The following is a 19,755-nucleotide window of genomic DNA, read 5'->3' as shown; positions in this document are numbered from 1 at the left end:
CCTCAGACTTACTCAGACTAAGGACAAGGCCTGACCTCCGCCATGGCTCCCACACTCGCCCCCGTGCCCACCCCAGCCACATTCTGCCCCGACCTGCCTGGTCACACAGCTCCTCTGGCCTGGCCCGAAATGAGCAGGGGCTGACATTAACAGTGACGTGGGTTTCACATCTGGTTGCAGTCAAGGGAGAGTCATTTTCCTCCCTTCCCCCGTCGCCACTTTGAATCACTTGATTTTACAACCCAGCGTGACGTGTGCTGGGGTCCTGGAGCCCACCCTGCCCAGCGGCCTGGCCACCACGCATGTCAGGGCCGCCCACACGTGGGGAGTAACGTCCCCCCTGGGAAACACCCGGAGCCAGTGACAGGACCAAGCAGAAACAGACCCGGAGGGTTGAAGCTGGCTCCAGAGAAGGTAGAACGCCTTCCCCTCCTGAGCTGCGCGCTTGGTGGGTCTCCCATGCAAAGAAGCCCAGCCCTGCTTGGTGTAAGAGGCCAGCCCTCGGCACCATCGTGTCCTAAGCCCTACAGTGCTGAGAGCAAATGGAACATAAGAACATAACATAAGAACATAAGAACGGCCGTACTGGGTCAGACCAAAGGTTCATCTAGCCCAGTATCCTGTCTACCGACAGTGGCCAGCACCAGGTGCCCCAGAGAGGGTGGACCGAAGACAATGATCAAGCAATTTGTCTCCTGCCATCCCTCTCCAGCCTCTGACAAACAGAGGCCAAGGACACCATTTTATCCCCTGGCTAATAGCCTTTTATGGACCTAATCTCCGTGAAATTATCTAGCTTCTCTTTAAACTCTATTATAGACCTAGCCTTCACAGCCTCCTCTGGCAAGGAGTTCCACAGGTTGACTACATGCTGTAGTCAAAGTGGGAGGGCCGGGGCGGGGCTGGACTTCAGAAGCAGGAAGGGCCGAGCGGCATTCTCAGTGGGGCTGGGAAGGGCTGAGAGGCCTGCGTCTGCAGCTGAGAAACCAGCAAAACTCTACCTGGCGTTGGATCCGTTCTAATGTGGAACGCCCGGCTGCCGAGCAGCTAATCGTGGCGGGTGTGCAAGGCAGCTATGCACAGAGCTGGGGGAGTTCCAGCCTGAGGCCCGACCTCTTGGTGTTGTGGGGACAGCTGTTTAAGAGCACCCCCAGAGTCCTCCCTGCCCAGGTGTATCTGACCACGAGGCAGGGGACGGGCAGCTCCGTGGGAGCCGGCTTGAAAGCCGCTTCCCACATGTACCCCTCCCACTTGGCCTACGGCCCCGTGCTGCTGCTTCTGCAGGCTCTGCTCCAGTCACACCTCCCCAGACTATGACCCCTGCAGGAGAGAGGCAGCCGGGTGCAATAAGGATACTTCCTCCTACAGCTGGATTTGAACTCACAGCCACGCTGAGCCAGGCAGATGTTACAGTGCCCTCAAGAGTCACGCAGCCTGCACAGTGCCTGAAACGACAGCCCCTCCGGTCCACTCATGGTGGTGTTGACTCTGAAACCTACTGACCGTCCATTTTAATGCAGTTAGCTTTGGACGCTGATTGTCTCGGCGGAGGCACTCCGGGGAGGGGGAGGGAAACGGAGACGGTGTCACTTTAACCGCAAGCTGATGCAGTCCAGGCAGAGCTGGAATTATGATGCAAGTTTAAGTGCTGGAGGGCCAGATGCAGAGAGGGAGATGGAGGGAAGCCAGATGCAATTACTGCTGCAATTAGCAGGAAGGATAGTAAATCAATAGTGGCTAATGGAGCCGTAAGCAATTGAGCTGAGAGTGGAGACCAGGCGCAATTGAGATGTTCCAAACACGCAAAGGAAGTCACGGGGGCAGTGGCAGGCCTGGACGGCTCATTCCTGGGGCTCCCAGGCTGAGGGGAGTGCCAGCCAGTCTAGAGGTCTGAAATGCGGCTACATCTGGGGTGGAACGGAGTCCAAAGGTTAGCGGCTGGGAGAAAGACAGAGCAAGAACCAAAGCCAGGCAAATGCTGGTTAGAAATAAGGCCCAGATGTCAAACGGTGCAGGAGACTGGCTAATTCGTCAGCGGAGTCCCTTCAGGGCCCAGCTGGAGAAGGCAAAGCTCCAGCCCCGCCCCTTCCATCCGAAGTCCCGCCCCTTCCCCCGCCCACTATGGAGCCAAGCCCCACCCAACCCCATCCTGATCCTTTCTGGCCACCTGCCCCAGCCTCCTCCAGCAACCATAGAGGGTAGGCATTTTTGGGAAGTGCCTCCATTATCCCCTGCCCCCATGGGGCAACAGTGCATTTCCCCAGACGTGGCAAGACAAGCGGCTGAATCCACGGGGAGAGGCGGATCGGGGAGGGAGCACCCATTGGGGGCAAGTCATACAACAAGCCACATGAGCAGGGTGCAGGGAAGCCGGGAATGTCGGTTGTGAGCGGGCCGGGTTTGCCTTGCTCTGGCGCGGGGGTTCGTTAGACTGGCCGGGTCTTTTTCCATGCCCATGAATGGGGCAGGCAGACTGTGGGGTGGTGGGGAGCCATGTACAGCGGAGGGAGTGCCCTAAGCCGGGTGGAGCTATATCCAGCCCCTGCCCTGCAGAGGGACACAATAAAACCACCAGGCCCCCGCTCGCGCCGTCGTCCCCTCAGCACACACCCCCCCCAACCCTGGGCAACGGATCTGCTATTCTGGGCATTATGGTAGCACCCAGAGGCCCCTCTGCACCAGGTGCACAAAGGCAGAGGGCAAGAGCCGGTCCCGATACACAAGGGAGGGGTGGGGGAAACTGAGGCAGGGAGCGGGCAGTGATGCACACACAGAAACTGACCAAGCTAGGACAAGAACCTGGGTCGCCTGAGCCTCCATTGCAGGGTGAGGCTTCTTCTCCAGCCCTGGGGGGCATTGATTCACTGCCACGCCTGGGGCGGGCCGGCTGTCCCTGGGTGGCTCCTAGCTAAGCTCCTGCCAGGGCCAAAGCTGCTAGCAGGGGAGGAGCAGTGCGAGCAGGCAGCGGGGCAATAGGGAGCAACTGGGGGAAGGGTCTGGAGCATCACCTGGCCCCACCGCCACTCGCATGGGTGACCACTAGGTGGCGGACTGGCACCGGGAATCCCAGCGTGCGACTGGCTGCCTCCAGACTGGGGGTCTGGGGATCCCGACCAGCAGGCATTGGGCCGGGCACGTGTACGCATGCGGGGATCTATAGGCGTGGGTGTGCACCAGCGTTCCCTGTAAGCTGGGCACTTGGGCGGCTACCGAGGAGAGAGTCACATGCCGCCCAGCTGACGAGCAGAGCGCCCGCAGCCGGCAGAAAGCCAGCAATGTTTTCTACTGGTGGTGCACATCTGCCCATGTCTTGGTGCACATAACAAAATGTATTCTGCCCGTGGATGGACAACAATAGAGGGAACACTGGTGTGCACGTGCATGGGTATGCGTGTGAACATGCATGCACCCGTGCATCTGTGCATGTCCATGTGTATACACGCACACATATGTGTATGCATGTTCTTTCATGTATATGTGTGCGCATCCCTGTGTGTGCGTGCACATGTGTCTGTAGGCATAGGTGTGCATGTGCATGGGTATATGTGTGAATCCATGTGCATCCATGCAGGTGTGTGCATCCGTGTGTATACATGCACACCTACATGTGCATGTATCTACATCCATGTTCATACATGCACACACATGTTCTTCCGTGTGTGTGTGTGTGTGTGTGTGTGTGTGTGTGTGCATGCATGCGTACAGGCATGTGTGTGGGCATCCATGCATAAGTGTGCATACAAGCGTGTGTGTGTGCATGGAGGTATGCATGTGTGTGCGTGTGTGCGCATGAAGGCGTGCATGCATGTGCATGCAAGCACGGATGTCGTACCTAGGTGTGGACATGTTCCCCATGCAGCAGGCAGCGCTGCCCCCTGCTGTGTGGCAGGAGCAGTAACCCAGGGTCACTCTGCTCCGTGTGCTGTCCACGTGGACAAGCCAGTAATGTCCAATCCCATCCCACAACCTGGGATGTCACCTGTTGTATCTAACAGGAGAAGGGCAGCCTGGCCTGGTCTGACCTCCCCACCCGGCCCTGCTGGAGTAGGGGGCATTTGGGGGGCCAGGAGATCCCGTCTCCCCCACATGGCCGGCTGCCCCCTGCTCTTCTCTGTGGCACCCTGTTAATAGAGACACAGCGCCCTTAGGCCTCACAGCCACAGCTGGGAGACAGCACCTACATGGGGGGCCTGGGTGATGGGGCACACAGCCTCACCTTCCCCCACTGAGGGCCACAGGGGCCCACGACACAGGAGGGGGTCAAGTGCGTGATGTCTGTCACCAACCCCTGGGCATCCCGCACCCTCTGGGAGACTCGGCCTGGGGAGCCAGTGACCACTATGGGGTTAAAGGGGGGGCGAGGGTCTGGGGGGCTCCGTGATGTGGGTACTGGGGGAGGAAGGGTGAGATTTGGAGGGACTGGTCCTGGAGGGGTCAGTGGGGATAAGGAGACAGGACCTGGGGATACACAGTATGTGGGTGGAGGTTGCCGGGGGGGAGACATCGCCTGGGATTCAGGAGGGAACAGGGCCTTGGGGGCTCAGTGATTGAGTGGGGGCGATGGGTCCTGGGAGCTTGGGGGGGCATAGGGCCTGGGGGACAAGGGACTGGGTGGGGCCGTATGGGGAGATGGGACCAGGAGGCTTGGCGGAGGGATGAGGCCGGGGAGGGTGTCAGGGAGCAGATAGGAGCAGCAGGGTGTGGGGAGCTAGAACGAGGGGTCCCATGAGGGGAGGGGGGCTGTGGCCGAGTGACCAGGTGGGGGCAGTAGCAGGAGAGGGGCCCTGGGGGCTTGTGGGGGGGCAAGGGCTGGGGACGCAAAGAACAGACGGGGCAGAGGGAGAATCACTCAGCATGTTTGTGTTTACGGACGTTGGCAACAGCAGCCAAGGGGCGAATCCACAGAGCTAATCGGCACTGTAGTGAGGGGCAGAGCAGCGGGGGGGGGGGGAGGGGTATGGGTATGGGGGGGTTGGAAGAAGGGCAGGTGAAGACACCATGGTTATGCTCAGAGAGAGAGAGAGAGAGAGAGAGAGAGAGAGAGAGATTCATTCCATAGGGCAACAGATTGGTACCATGGATGGACGGGAGGGTAGCTGGATACACATACTACAAAAGGACAGATGGATGGATGGACAGACGGCTTCTATTGCTTGATTCCATGGACGGGAGTCTGGACCGGTGGATGAGGCGGACGGAAGGGCGGATAAGTCAGATCGACAGGCTGCCGGGATGGGTAGAGGAGGCAGATTCGGTGGTGGATGGATACTGTGAGTGGGAGGGAGATGGGCAGACTCCCCAGGTCAGGCAAGGTGTGCAGCTCCCCACCCTGTGCCCCATCCCCTGGTGTCCCCCCCCGCCAGCCTGGCCCCGCTCCTTGCTCATCCATGCTAAAGCTAGCAGTGCGGCTCTGGGGGTGCTGAGTTGCCGGCCCCGGGGCTCACAGCACGATGCAGAAGAGCCGCTTTTCACGAAAGGGGTTCTCCGAGGAGGGCACCGGGGTCACCAACGGGTCCTCCTTGGCGTGAGCCTCGCAGTAGGCCAGCAAATCCGCCGCTGCCTTCGACACCTGCCACAGGGAGGAAAGGGTTAAACACGCCAGCCAGAGCCCAGGGAGAGCACCCTCTGCTGTTAGTCCGTGAGCGATCTCCCAGCCAGGGCTCCCCCCACCAGTGCCCCACAGCGCCCCCTGCTGGGACAGGCCAGCGCTGGCATAGCCAGAGTCTCCCTCACCAGCCAGCTCCTGCCCCATTCTCCACAGCGCCCCCTGCTGGGACAGGCAGGGCTGACCTAGCCAGGGTCTCCCCCACCAGCCAGCTCATGCCCCATTCTCCACAGCGCCCCCTGCTGGGACAGGCCAGGGCTTGCATAGCCAGGGTCTCCCCCACCAGCCAGCTCCTGCCCCATTCTCCACAGCACCCCCTGCTGGGACAGGCCAGGGCTTGCATAGCCAGGGTTTCCTCCACCAACCAGCTCCTGCCCCATTCTCCACAGCGCCCCCTGCTGGGACAGGCCAGGGCTTGCATAGCCAGGGTCTCCCCTACCAGCCAGCTTCTGCCCCATTCTCCACAGCACCCCCTGCTGGGACAGGCCAGGGCTTGCATAGCCAGGGTCTCCCCCACCAGCCAGCTCCTGCCCCATTCTCCACAGCACCCCCTGCTGGGACAGGCCAGGGCTTGCATAGCCAGGGTTTCCTCCACCAACCAGCTCCTGCCCCATTCTCCACAGCGCCCCCTGCTGGGACAGGCCAGGGCTTGCATAGCCAGGGTCTCCCCTACCAGCCAGCTTCTGCCCCATTCTCCACAGCACCCCCTGCTGGGACAGGCCAGGGCTTGCATAGCCAGGGTCTCCCCCACCAGCCAGCTCCTGCCCCATTCTCCACAGCGCCCCCTGCTGAGACAGGCCAGGGTTGGCGTAGCCAGGGGCTCCCCCCACAATGGCTAGCGTGCCTGCCCAGAGGTCAAGGGGGTGGCACTGAGAGTGGGGCTTGCACAGCAACAGAGAGTGGCACGGGGGCGGGCCTTGCACAGCCACGTGCGGCGGAGGAGGTGGGGGAGGGGGAGAGTGTCACACCTTCATGCGGTCGATGTTCACCTCCAGCTTGAGCTGCTCCACCGTCTTGCGGGCCTCAGCGATCTTGGCCATGTTGTTGGACATGGTTCCCCAGGCAGACGCTTGCCCTGCAAGACCGGGGGGGGGGGGGGAGCAGGGAGAAGGAGAAAGATTTGATCCACCCCCAGGGCAGTCGGGACTGGTGTCTCAGGGAGCAAGCAATGGGGTTGGGGCTCTTCCCCTCCCTGTCAGTAGTAACAGAGTCATCCCTGTGGAGTGGGCACACGCGAGGAGTTGGTGGGGACACGGTTTCCTGGAGGCGCTGTACAGACCGTGCCCAAGCGGGCTGTGAGTCACCTGTCCTGCTTGGGTCTAGGGACTGTCCCTCTATGCCAGGATGGGGCCATATGGGCAGGAGGTGAGCATATGTGTGCATGCATGGATAGATGTATGGATGATTGCATGCTTGAATAGATATATGGATGCATGGATAGGTGTGTGAGTGCATGTACATGTGCGGATGCATGCATAGGTGTGCGTGCATGAACAGAGGTGTGGACGCATGATAGGTGTGTGAGTGCATGTACAGGTGGGAATGCATGAATAGGTGGGTGTGCATGAACAGATCTATGGTTGCATGGATAGGCGTGAGTGCATGTACATGTATGGATGCATGCACACCTGTGCATGAACAGAGGTGTGGAAGCACAGCTAGATGTGTGTGAGTGCATGTACATGTGTGGATGCATGCATACGTGTGCATGCATGAACAGCTCTGTGGACGCATGGATAGGTGTGTGCATTGGTGAACATGCATGGATAGCTGTGTGTGCATGGGTGAACATGAATGGATGCACGGATAGGTGTGTGCATGGGTGAACATGCATGGATATATGGATAGGTGTGTGCATGGGTGAACATGCATGGATATATGGATAGGTGTGTGCATGGTGAACATGTATGGATACACGGTTGGGGCGCATACATGAAGTGCTGTATGAATGCCTGGACAGGAGTGTGCCTATGAGCTCACCCTGCCCCCCCACGCTGGCTCCCTGCTCCATCCATGGCCCCCCCATCCCGGAGCTACCCTTTAAAGGCAGCTCCGTGGCACAGCTGGGCAGGGCAGGGGGCTGCAGATGAAGGGGGCTCGCTGTGCTGGGGACAGTGGGGAACCCGCCACCTCAGACTTGATCCAAGCAAGAGAAATTAGCCACCCTCCAGGAAGAGGGGGAGCCGTGTTGGGGGGCCTGGCTAATTAGGGCCTCTCTGTCGCTGCCCCCTCCCGCCCCAGCCCTGCTGGCAGGAGGCCGCTGATCAGCTATGCTCAAAGCAGCCGGCTAATTGCTCAGCCAGGGCCAGGGAAATGTCACCTGGGCCGGACTGGCACAGGGAAGAGGAGCCCTTAAGTGGCACGGCAGGGGGCTGTGCCTGGCTAGGTGCCCGGGCAGGCCTTTAAAGGGACGGTGCCTGCCCCCGTCTTTACCCGACCCACCTTAGCTGTGCTGGGACCCGGGGTGCCGGGGGGGCTGCAACGCTGCCGGCCTCGGCGGGCTCTGAGTTCCCATCCCGCCTGTACAACCCCAAGAAGGTGGCTCCGGCGGGGCACGTCCCGCCGATCCAGGTCGGGTAGTGGGACGGCAGAGCCCCACCTTGGGGCAGAGGCAGGTTTTAAAATATGGGGGATAGGGCGAGTGAAATTCAGCTAAGTCGGGGAGGGGCGGTGAGAGATTGGGGGTGATGATTCATGTCAAAGCTGCTTGCTCTGGGGTGCCACCATCTGCACCCCGAGCCAGTTCTTCCAGGCTGGGGGAGCTGTCTGGTCAGCTCATGTGCATGGCTCTAGGAGCCGGTCGGGGAGGGGGATGTTTGTAAAAGAGACTCTAGGAGCCGGTCGGGAGGGGGCCTGTTTGTAAAAGAGGAAGCTCACCTGCACGAGAAACAGTAGAGGTAAAGGTACACGTGTAACTGGTGCACGTTGACATGCCCCCACGTGCAAGCTTGTGTCAGGGCATGTGTTAGTGCGGGCATGATGCAGGCTTATGTCTGATGGGGGGTGCGTGCCGGGCCCAGGTACTCATGGCCTTTTTATGGTAATGCAAGAAGGTGCTCATGAGTGTGCGAGGACTTGCACACACGGGTGTGCATGCAAGGGCATGTGAGTACACGGGCTCAGGGGCTTGTGCTTGCATGGGTAAGGCCATGGGGAGGGAAGGGATGCGTGTGCTGAAGTGTGCACATGAGAGTGCAAAGATTTGCACATCTTCGTGGACATGCACGAGTGTGTGTGCGCATGCACAGTGAGTGCGTGCAGGGAAGTGTGCACAGATGGGCGCGTGCAGACACGTTCCCCTGCTGGGGAAATGTCCCAAGCACCCTAAAGTGCCACCTGCATCCTTACTGCCCCAGGCCCTCCCCTCCCCTCACAGCTGCTGCTGAGGGAGACGCAGGTCCCCGACCTCACGGGGCTGAGCCTCCGCAGCTTTGCTTTTCGGTTCCAGCTGATCCCTCCCTGCAAGCAGGGATCTGGGGTCTGACCCCTATCGGCTGCTGGAGTCACAAACGCCTGCCTACCTACCTACCTACCTACCTTCCTGATCTGCAGATCCAGCTGCCCTCAGACCCTTTCTGGTCATGGGCCTCGGCGCTCTTGCCAGAGAAGCCAAGCAGACGCATGGCACAGCTGGCTCTGCTCTGCCACCTGCAGGGCTCTGGCATGGATTGGGAGGCAGATGGGGCAGCGGCCTGGGACACCCCCCACATCACAGACTGGGGATCCCACAGCCCCCACGCTGGGGGATGGACACAGGAGCGGTGGCCGGCAGAGGTTCAAATCCCCGGACCACTCCGCCCGGTGAGCTGAGGTCCCCGAGCCAGGTGGAACACAACCTCCCTGCCACAGGACAGTCTGGGCTTGGGGCTGGTTCTGGTGCTGACCTGAATGGCTCAGAACCTGTTGAGCTTGCAAATCCACTGGGGAGTCTTGCTCCGTATGGACCCGTGCCTGCCTGGAACTCACTTTCGACAGGGATTTGGTTTATTTGGCAGCAGCATTTACAAACAAACAGTGGTCAGAACTTCTGGGGGTATCTTTCTATCTATCTGTCCCCATACACACCTGTATCTATCTATCTGTCCGCCTGTCTTAGCTCTCTCTCTGTCCCCATACACACCTGTATCTATCTATCCATCCGCCTGTCTTAGCTCTCTCTCTGTCCCCATACACACCTGTATCTATCTATCCGTCTGCCTGTCTTAGCTCTCTCTCTGTCCCCATACACACCTGTATCTATCTATCCGTCCGCCTGTCTTAGCTCTCTCTCTGTCCCCATACACACCAGTATCTATCTATCCGTCCGCCTGTCTTAGCTCTCTCTCTGTCCCCATACACACCTGTATCTATCTATCCGTCTGCCTGTCTTAGCTCTCTCTCTGTCCCCATACACACCTGTATCTATCTATCCATCCGCCTGTCTTAGCTCTCTCTCTGTCCCCATACACACCTGTATCTATCTATCCATCCGCCTGTCTTAGCTCTCTCTCTGTCCCCATACACACCTTTGGGGGATGCAGGAAAACATAGACTCATAGACTTTAAGGTCAGAAGGGACCATTCTGATCATCTAGTCTGACCCCCTGCACAACGCAGGCCACAGGATCTCACCCACCCCTCCCAGAATAATCCTCTCAAGCAGGTGTCAGCGGAGGGAAAGAAGTGGAGGGAAGTGGGGGGTCTAGAGATCAGACATGGGACCTAGGTGACAGGACTCCTGGCTCTAGTCCCAGCCTGGTTCGAGTCCTGGTCCCACCACTGCCTCACTTTGGGACCCGGGGCAGAGTCCTTCCCCCTGGGTGAAACAGGGGTACGGAGCCCAGCCTACGTGCTGGGGAGAAAGCAGGTAACTGCTTGGCAAAGGCGCCGAGACGCTGGGAGAAGGACCAGACCCCTGCAGACCAGTCTGCCGCGGGCAGGGAGACTAGCACTGCACGGCACAGTCCGTGGGGCTCCAGCGGTCCTTGCCCGAGGGGGACTGCGGCTGTCGGATGCGCGGGAGCAGCTGAGGATTCATGCCAGCTGGGTCCTGGGGACCACAGGGGCCCCTACGCTAACAGGCAGCCCTACCCCCTCGGCCACTGCCCCAGCTGCCCACAAGGGAGTTCCTGGCACCACATGCCAGATCCCCAGCCCGGGGTGGGGGGGAAGGGGAGGTTCACACTGAAAGGGGGGGGCTGACCAGCTCCTACCTGTTGCCAAAGTGCCCGGGTCTCTCGCTGGCTCTGGCTGGCGTGAGCAGCGTCCGCTCCCCTGACCGAGCAGCCTCCAGTGTGGAGTGCGGCTGAGCGTCGCCTCCCCCTACCCTCCTGGGGGGTGCCGGCTCACTGCAGCTGGCAGAGCGGGGGAAGGCAGGGCCAGGATCAGAGCCACACACGGAAGGACGGACAGACACAGGCGTGAGCACGCTCCTGGCTGGACTAGACATGCTGGCATTGAGGGACGGACACAGGGCACACGGATAGGCAGACACGTGGGTGCACACGCCTGGCCCTGCGGACGCACGGACCCAAGCGCAAAGACGCACACGCCTCCTGGCCCCTTGAGAGCCACCGTGTCGGGCAGCTGCAGGGACAGACAGACGGACCGGCACCACCGTGCACACACAGGCACACACGACACCCACACCGGACAGATGGACACACACTAGTGCAACGGGACAGCCGTGCACGGGAGCCTTCGTGCACGTGTGCACACACGACACCCACACTGGACAGATGGACACACACTAGTGCAACGGGACAGCCGTGCACGGGAGCCTTCGTGCACGTGTGCACACACGACACCCACACTGGACAGATGGACACACACTAGTGCAACGGGACAGCCGTGCACGGGAGCCTTCGTGCACGTGTGCACACACGACACCCACACCGGACAGATCGACACACACTAGTGCAACAGGACAGCCATACACGGGAGCCTTCGTGCACGTGTGCACACACGCACACCCCCAGAGCCTTCCCCACTGACGCACACAGAATGAGGATTCTGGGGGTGGCCTCTCTATCGCTGGGGAGTGGCCTGTGCCCGACTCCCCCGGGGTCTCGCCAGCCCCAGGGCCGGGGGAATGGCTGCCCGGCTGCAGCCCAGGCTGGCTGGAAGTGGGTGTCTCATGGCTCGTGTCCCCTTTGCCCTCAGCAGCCCAAAAGGCTCCAGGCCTTATGACTCCACATGGCACTAGGAAGGCTCCTGCCCATGGGTCAGAAGGGGTCCCGAGACGGGAAGGGGGCAGCTGCACTTGGACAGGATGGTGGGGGAGCAACCAGACCTTTCCAGTCTCATGCCATTACCCAGACCCCCCCGGGACCCTGCCCCCCGATTCTCTGTTGGCCCGGGCCCCCGATTCTCTGTGCCGTGCCGTGACTTTGCTTTGACTGGCCCAGGCCCGGGCAGGGCGCCCCAGTCTCCCCTCTGCTTTCTGCGCCGGGGTCCCCAAGTGCGGCACTGGCCTTGCCCACAGGAGGGCACCAAAGGACAGGGGATGGGGACGCGCCCCAGAGCCAGAGCTGCCAGACACCGGGTGGGGGGGCGGCTTGGCGGGAGGAGGGGGGACGCTAGGTGTCCTCCTGTTGCAGACCCGCTCCATGGCAGCCGTGTGCGTGGGGCCGTGGCCTGCGGGAGGGCTCCGGGCCCAATGGCTGTGACTGCAGGCACATGGCCTGGCCACGGCGTGCCCACGTGTACCACGGCAAGCGTGACCGTGGCACACGCAGCGTGGGGAGGTGGGGGCAAGAGATCCGCCCTCCCCCCGGGCTGTGCCGGGCAGTTGGGACCTCACAGAGGGCTCTGATCTGATTGGGACACATGTGCCCCCCGCCCCTGTGTAACGGGGGAGGCGGGGGCTCTCGGGGCTCTGAGTTCCAGCAGGAAGGCCCTGGGGGGGTTACAATTAGCCCCAGCAAATCCCAGCTCCGCATGTGGAAGGGTTCTAGCCTGGGAAGGGGGGTGGGGGATGGGGGAGGGGAAAAGAACAAGCATGAACACTGGAATCGGCAGGCCCCACGTTCAGGGCTTCCAGGCCAGCTGGTGGGGGGGGGGGGGGGGAATCAAGGCCATTAAAAGACCCACATGGCAGGGAGGAGGGATGGGAGGTCGGGGGGGGGGGGCAACAGGGCTAAATGGCTAGAATGAGGGCGAATGGGCACGGTGGGACCAGCGCTGTCAGGGGACCAGCTCCCACATGCACCCCCCATATCCATGGGACTGTTCGCTGATAGCATGTCCTCCGGGGGCCGGAGGGGCGGGAATTCAGTACTCAGCAAGGGCTATGCCTGCTGCGTGCCACCCCAGAGGTGGCTGCATCTCAGCACCTGGCGAGGGTTATACGTGCAGATAGTAATTCAATGCAGGGTGAGCGGTTCTGTATAAACGGCTGCCAGGCCCCACCCCAGAGGCAGCTGCACCTCCACGCTATGTAAAGCGATTCCTCACTCATCGTTTCGTTGAATAGCCATCTTCTCCTAACCCTGCCCAGCAGCCGCAGAGATAAACCCAAATCCTCCACCTCCATCAGCCCAGATCACTCGAAGCTGAGAAACTCCACCCCAGCAGTGAAAGGTCTAGGACACACACAGCATCCGCTTCCTCCCTGCAGAAGGCTGGTCCCAATATTGAACCTTGCGAGCAAGCAGCATTTTTCCGAGATTGGCTGCAAACATTTCTCCAGGGCTGAGGCCGGGCCAGCTACGTCCCCCAAGGATGGGTGTTTTTTCTTACCTGGAAGAGACGCAGCTCTGCCGATGTAAGTTCCCAGGGTGGCTCAGCCTGAGAAAGGGAAGGTGTGGGGGAGGTCAGCCATGACGGCTGCACAGAGTGATTTCAGCCTCATGGTGCCCTGCACCCTGCTGCATTCTGGGACAGCCCATCTCCCCAGCATTTGAACCCGGGACCATCAGGGCTGTATCTCTCATTGGCGTGAGAGGACCACGCCTCGTGCACTCCCGGAGCAGTTGCTAGAAGGTGGTGCAAATCCAGGCTTTCCTGGTGTGAGCAGTGCCAGGTGGCCCCCTGGTTTTTTTTTGCTCAACAACTCTGGTCCTTTTTTTTTTTGCTCAACCAATTTTTTCCCCATCATGTTTGGTATCTGCCAATCCCACTGCCGGAAGCAAGGCATGATGGGTAATTCTCAGGTGCAGCGCAGTGCACTGAAGAGTTGGACCAGCTGCCGCACACGTTGCTTCCTACCCCTGCTGCTGCTGCATCCAGGGCTGGGCTTAACTGGAGCAGAGGCCCCATCCTTGCAGGGTGGACCCAATACTGCCGCCCCGCATGACGCACTGTTGCAACCTAGCTTGGCTTAGTGTAGACGGGCCCCGCAGGGAGGCGGCTTTGCTTTCCCGGGACTTCTTTGCCAGGAGGGCTGGCGAGGCAGGAGCCGGCGGAAGGGTTAACCTAATCCCCACTTCCCCGGCGGCAGGTCGCCATGGCAACGGCACCAGCCAGTTCTGATCCCGGAAAAAGCGAGGGGTGGGAATGCCGGGGTGTGGGATCGCTTCATTAAGATCCGGGCCCGATAGTGGGAGAGGGGAGGGAGGAGAAGGAACCGGGCACGAGACAGAGGAAGGTTTCGACAGGGCCTCTCCCTGGTGTGCTTTTCGAGAACAATGCACCCAGTGCTGAGATGCAGCCACCTCTGGGGTGGGGCGCAGCAGCTCTTTAGACAAAAATCCCTTGCTGGCATAGGCTGCAGGGGTACTTTATACAGGAATAGTCGCCCAGCACTGAGATGCCGTTGTCTCTACGGTGGTGTGTGGCTGCTGTTTCCACAGAGACCTTCTGCCCAGTGATGTGGGATGCGGGGGATTTTCATACCGGGATTTTTTTTTACCCACCACTGAGATGCGGCCACCTCTGAGGAGGGCTGTTCAGACAGGGCTTTCCACCACCCCTGCCCAGGCCCCCAGATTTTCTCAGCATCGCTGATTTCTAGTCTGGTCCTAGTCACTGCACGGACGGGGGCGGGGGCTGAGTGGGTTCGGCCAGGTGGGATCTAGAGAGACACTCCTCCCGGCCCCCGGATTAGCTCACCTCAGGGTCCTACCATAACCTCCCTCTCCCTGCACCCATGGGTGAGTCTGAACCAACCTGGGACTCACGGGATGCTTCTGGGGCACTGGCAGGAGGAACCAGCAAATGCACCCCACTTGAGCTACTCAGCCCCATCCTGGGCACCAGTGCATTGTGGGAAAGCAGTGTCCACTTGCATCTCCTCTGGCCAGGTGGGGGGGTTGGGGGGGGGGCTTTCCCCGGAGCTCTTTGGGGGAAAGAGGCAGGACGAGCCAGCTCGGAGGCGGCAGGATGGCGTGAGGGACGGAACCACACGTCCTCCCTAGAGATCCTCCCTTAGATTCCAGCCAGCCCTGCCCTGGCTGCAGAAGACCAGTGGGGATGGGAAGAGAGTGGGGGTGGAATGTCAGTGGATAGTCCTACAGCCCCCCCCCCCACCCGCCACCTTCAGACACCCCAGCAGCAGCCCCCGTGATGGCCAGGCACTGGGGAGGGGAACCTCACAGCACTGGGGTTCCTGGGGAGGTGTTGACAGGGCACTGCTCTGGGGAAGTTCACAACATTGGACTCTCCCACCAGGGGCTCCTGCTAGGTGTCCCTCTTTTGTGGCACTGCCCCAGAATCCACAACCCCTTAGATTGGGTTGCTTTTACCCCGTTTCCCCAGCCTGGCTCACCCAGCCCCCAGGCCAAGCTGTTCTACCGCTCGGGTCCATCAGTGCAGTGTGCAGCTCCCATCTAATTACTCCCCGTGGCCCGGACTAATTAATTGGCCCCATGATGCTGCTAATTAATTCTCTCTCCTCCCTCTCCTTCTGCTGCCACACTGGCCAGTTTTTTCCCAGGGTGACTCATTATCCAAACGGATCGATTACTTCCTGCCCTCCACCCCATGGTGCCAGGGGAAGGAGGCAGATCATCCCCCATCCCCCGTCCCCCGCAGGGCACCAAGTGCCCGTCCCCCCTGCTGGTCCCTGCCTCCATCCCAACTTAACCCTCCACTCGCAGGTCCCTGCGTGCTCAGGCCCAGCGCAATGGGCATGCGTCAAGGAGTCCGGATGGGACCTTGGCTCCTTGCTGGGGGGGGGGTCCGTCTGTAGGGTGGCCCCTGCGGTGGGGGAGGCAGGGTGCCTGAAGGCAGGAGCACAGCACCTTAGGGCACCGCCCTGGAGGAGTGCGCAGCACAGCCGTGGTGGGCGATGCAAGCGGGTGGATGGGAAGGCGCCTGGGGGGGGGGTCAGGCCTGATTTTCAGGCCCCTCTGTGCTGGAAACAGCCCCTTGAGGCTCTCCCCCCACTCCTGATGCCCCATCCCCCCCCCCATACACAGGGGGCCTCTAGTCACGCTAGAGCTGACTCCCAAAGCATGGCAAAGGGGGCGGCTCGGGGACTAGCGGGAGCACATTGCCCCGAGGTTGTTCTCTGCCCCCCGGGTCATAGGGGGCAGATCGGGGACGTGGCCAGGGGGCACTGTGCAATGGCTATTCCCTGCCCCCCAGGTCCATGGAGGGTGCACCCCAAGGCTGTTCTGACGCAGGGGACTGGGCCGAGCTCGAGTGAGACGCACACGTGGAGTTAACTGTCGCGCGCCCTCCAAGTGCAGGGAGCAGGGCCTGGGGCCAGCAGCCTGCCCCAGAGGGGTAGGAGCAAAGCGGGGGGGGGGGGGAGTGGCTGCTGCCTCTGAGCAGGACCCAAGGCAGTTGCCCCTTTGCCGGCGGGGGGAGGGGGTGCCCAGCCGGCTCCGGCAGCAATCTGGGGTGGGGGTGTCTGGCAGAGCCGCCTGCGAGGTATTTTTAGCGGCTCCGTGGGAAGGTGCTGCCTGACTCAGGCTTCATGTTCCCTGCAGTTTAGCAACTCGCGGGGAGCTGGGCCCGGCTCCTGCTGGCAGCCGAGGGCGGGGGGGGGGGGGGGAGTCAGTGCAGGGGAATTGCTGGAACGAGAGCTGTAGGGGCTGGCCTTGGGCCTGCTAACACCTCTCAAGCCCAGCGTGGCTCGCCCTCTGCTTTGCCCCCTGCCCCGCGTTGGCAAAAGCCCCGCCTCGCTCTCTTCTGCCTGCATCCAGTGCTGCGGCACTGCTGTAAAGAAGCTCGCAGCACCACAGTCTCCAGCCGGCACTGCCCGAAGGAAGCTCACAGCACCAGTCACAGCACCTCCCCGAGGAGGCTTGCAGCACGGCACTCCCCAGCCGGCACCTCCCAGGGGAAGCTCACAACACCCTGTGCCCCAGCTGGCACTCTCCTGAGGAAGCTCGCAGCACCATGCTCCCCAGCCGGCACCTCCCAGGGGAAGCTCACAGCACCCTGTTCCCCAGCTGGCACTCTCCTGAGGAAGCTCGCAGCACCATGCTCCCCAGATGGCACCTCCCAGAGGAAGCTCGCAGCACTGCAGCCTCACCAGCTCCAAGCTCTGCTGTCCGGACACTGCCCTCCTGTCTCCCCCCAAGGACTCCCACCCCTGCGGCATGGAGAACCCTGCAATGGCCCGGCGGCCCCCGCAGACCCTCTCGCGAGGGCTGGGGCCCGGCTGGGCCATAGATCTGGTGTGGCTGTTTTACAGGGTTTCGGCACCGATCTGTGCTGCACGGGGGCTCAGGCGAGCCGGCCGCCCTCTGGCCTTGGGATTGAGGCATCTGGTGCCTATGAATGGGGCAGCCTGCTCCCCATGCACAGCCCCTCCCTGCTGGGCGAAGGGGGGGGTGATCGTGGGTCACACAGGCCCGTGGTGCCTCCCCCCTCAGCACAAAGCAAACAGCCCCAGCGGCCGGTGGGTTTGGCTCGGGGCAGGCCATGAAAGAGCCACTGTCTCCCATCTGGCAGGCGTTAGAGCCCAGCGCAGCGCAGCGCAGGCCGGCCCCTCGGCAGCCAGAGCAGCCATCCCCTCCCCACCGCCCCTCCGCCCCTCCGCCACAGCCCGGCCCCCCAACATTGCCAACCTCCGCCCCCCCACATCGCCCCCCCAGCACAGCCAACCCCCGCCCCCCAACATCGCCCCCACAGCACAGCCAACCCCGCCCCCCCACATCGCCCCCACAGCAGAGCCAACCCCCACCCCCCCACATTGCCCCCACAGCACAGCCAACCCCGCCCCCCCACATCGCCCCCACAGCACAGCCAACCCCGCCCCCCCACATCGCCCCCACATCGCCCCCACAGCACAGCCAACCCCGCCCCCCCACATCGCCCCCACAGCAGAGCCAACCCCCGCCCCCCACCACATCACCCCACAGCAGAGCCAACCCCCAGCCCGGCCACCCCCCCACATCACCCCCACAGCACAGCCAACCTCCGCCCCCCCCACATCGCCCCCACAGCACAGCCAACCCCCGCCCCCCGCCACATCACCCCACAGCAGAGCCAACCCCCAGCCCGGCCCCCCCCACATCGCCCCCACATCACCCCCACAGCACAGCCAACCCCCCCCCACATCGCCCCCACATCGACCCCACAGCACAGCCAACCCCCGCCCCCCGCCACATCACCCCCACAGCAGAGCCAACCCCCAGCCCAGCCCCCCCCACATCGCCCCCACAGCAGAGCCAACCCCCAGCCCGGCCCCCCCCCACATCGCCCCCACAGCAGAGCCAACCCCCAGTCCAGCCCCCCAACACAGCTGGGGGTCCCCGACCCCCTCTGCCAGATCTTAGCACCTCTCCCCACAGCCCATCCCCTGCAACACCCCCCCACAGCAGAGCCCAGCCCCCCACTACAACCCAACTGACCTCTCCACCGCAGCCCAGCCCCCCAACACCTCCCACAGCAGAACCCAGCCCCCCACTACAGCCCAACTAACCCCTCCACCACAGCCCAGCCCCCCAACACCTCCCACAGCAGAACCCAGCCCCCCACTACAGCCCAACTAACCCCTCCACCACAGCCCAGCCCCCCAACACCCCCCACAGCAGAACCCAGCCCCCCACTACAGCCCAACTAACCCCTCCACCACAGCCCAGCCCCCCAACACCTCCCACAGCAGAACCCAGCCCCCCACTACAGCCCAACTAACCCCTCCACCACAGCCCAGCCCCCCAACACCTCTGACACAGCCGAGCCCAGCCCCCCCCCCCCCAACAACCCCCACCACATAGCAGAGCACTCCGTCCAGGACCCCCAAACCCGTCAGAGCCCAGCCCGCCACAGCCGCCATGACACAGCAGAGCCCAGCCCCCCCGGCCTCTCCCAGAGCCCAACCCACCCCCTTCCACAGTCCAGCCCCCGCCTCAACGTCCCAACAGCCCCCACCCTCCTACACCCCCGCCCCCACAAACACCCACCCCACCCTTTGGGGGAGCCCAACCTAGTCACATCCCGCCCCACCATAGCCCATGACCCACCTCACAGCCTCCAGCCCCCCCCCTTTCAGTGCGATTTGCAGAGGGTACAAAGGAAAGGGTGTGATCCCATCCTCCCCCCATTGCCTGGCTACCCCCGGCCCCCTCCCCCCCGCTTCCCCTTGCCCATGCGAGGAGATGGGCCACCCCGAGAGGGGGTCGGCTCCTTCCACCTCAGAATGTGGGGGTGTCCCCTACCCACCAGGCAGAGCGGGAGAGGGAAGAGATCCGGCCGCTCAGGGCTGGAAGGGGGAGGGGCGCAGTGGGGCAGGTTTTGGGGTGCAGCGAACACAGCCTTGGGGTACCCAGGGAGAGGACTCAGCCCCACAAGTGTGGGGGGGACCAGGAGCAGGAGAGAAAGTGCATCGCTGTAGGGGGGCGCAGAGAGCTCCAAAGCCCAGGTTTTGGGGGGGAGGAGACAGCCGCCCAGGCCGGGGTGGGGGAGCCGAGACCATCTGCACGGCTGGGGCGGAGGGGGGCAGGGAGCCAAAGCGGCTCGGCGCGGCGGCTTCCAAGCGCGGCTGGAGGAGGAGACTGTGTTGTCCGCAGCTCGTCATAATTCAGCTGAGAAAGGGCCGGGGGGAGGGGGCCCTGGCCCGCCGCGTTCCTGGGGCCGAGGGAAAGAATTTGGAAGGCAGGAACCTTTTCCTGACGGCTTCGAGCATCTGGTTTTCATAAAGGGCTCTGGGCCGGGCCTTTCTAACAGCAGCCATGGACATGCCTGCAGACGGGAGTCAACCTCCAAAGGCACTCGTGGGGTGAGCGGTGGGATGAGGCCAGGCACGGAAGCGATTAAAGTGCCAGGGATTGATCCAC

At 62.2% G+C, this 19,755-nt stretch overlaps 1 protein-coding gene across 1 annotated transcript; it reads right to left on the bottom strand.

Annotated features, from left to right (window-relative positions):
* Positions 1 to 4,906: 4,906 nt before the first annotated feature.
* On the bottom strand, positions 4,907 to 11,073 carry GNG8 (G protein subunit gamma 8). The gene is made up of 3 exons (XM_075915430.1): positions 10,798 to 11,073; positions 6,574 to 6,680; positions 4,907 to 5,569 (listed from the first exon to the last, which is right to left on the bottom strand). The coding sequence occupies exons 2-3, from the start codon at positions 6,655 to 6,657 to the stop codon at positions 5,441 to 5,443; spliced, it is 213 nt and encodes a 70-aa protein (XP_075771545.1). The 5' UTR covers positions 6,658 to 6,680; positions 10,798 to 11,073; the 3' UTR covers positions 4,907 to 5,440.
* Positions 11,074 to 19,755: the final 8,682 nt, after the last annotated feature.

Source organism: Pelodiscus sinensis, unplaced genomic scaffold, assembly GCF_049634645.1.
Source record: "Pelodiscus sinensis isolate JC-2024 unplaced genomic scaffold, ASM4963464v1 ctg34, whole genome shotgun sequence".
NCBI lineage: Eukaryota > Metazoa > Chordata > Testudines > Trionychidae > Pelodiscus > Pelodiscus sinensis.
This window is presented reverse-complemented; position numbering and strand designations above follow the sequence as displayed.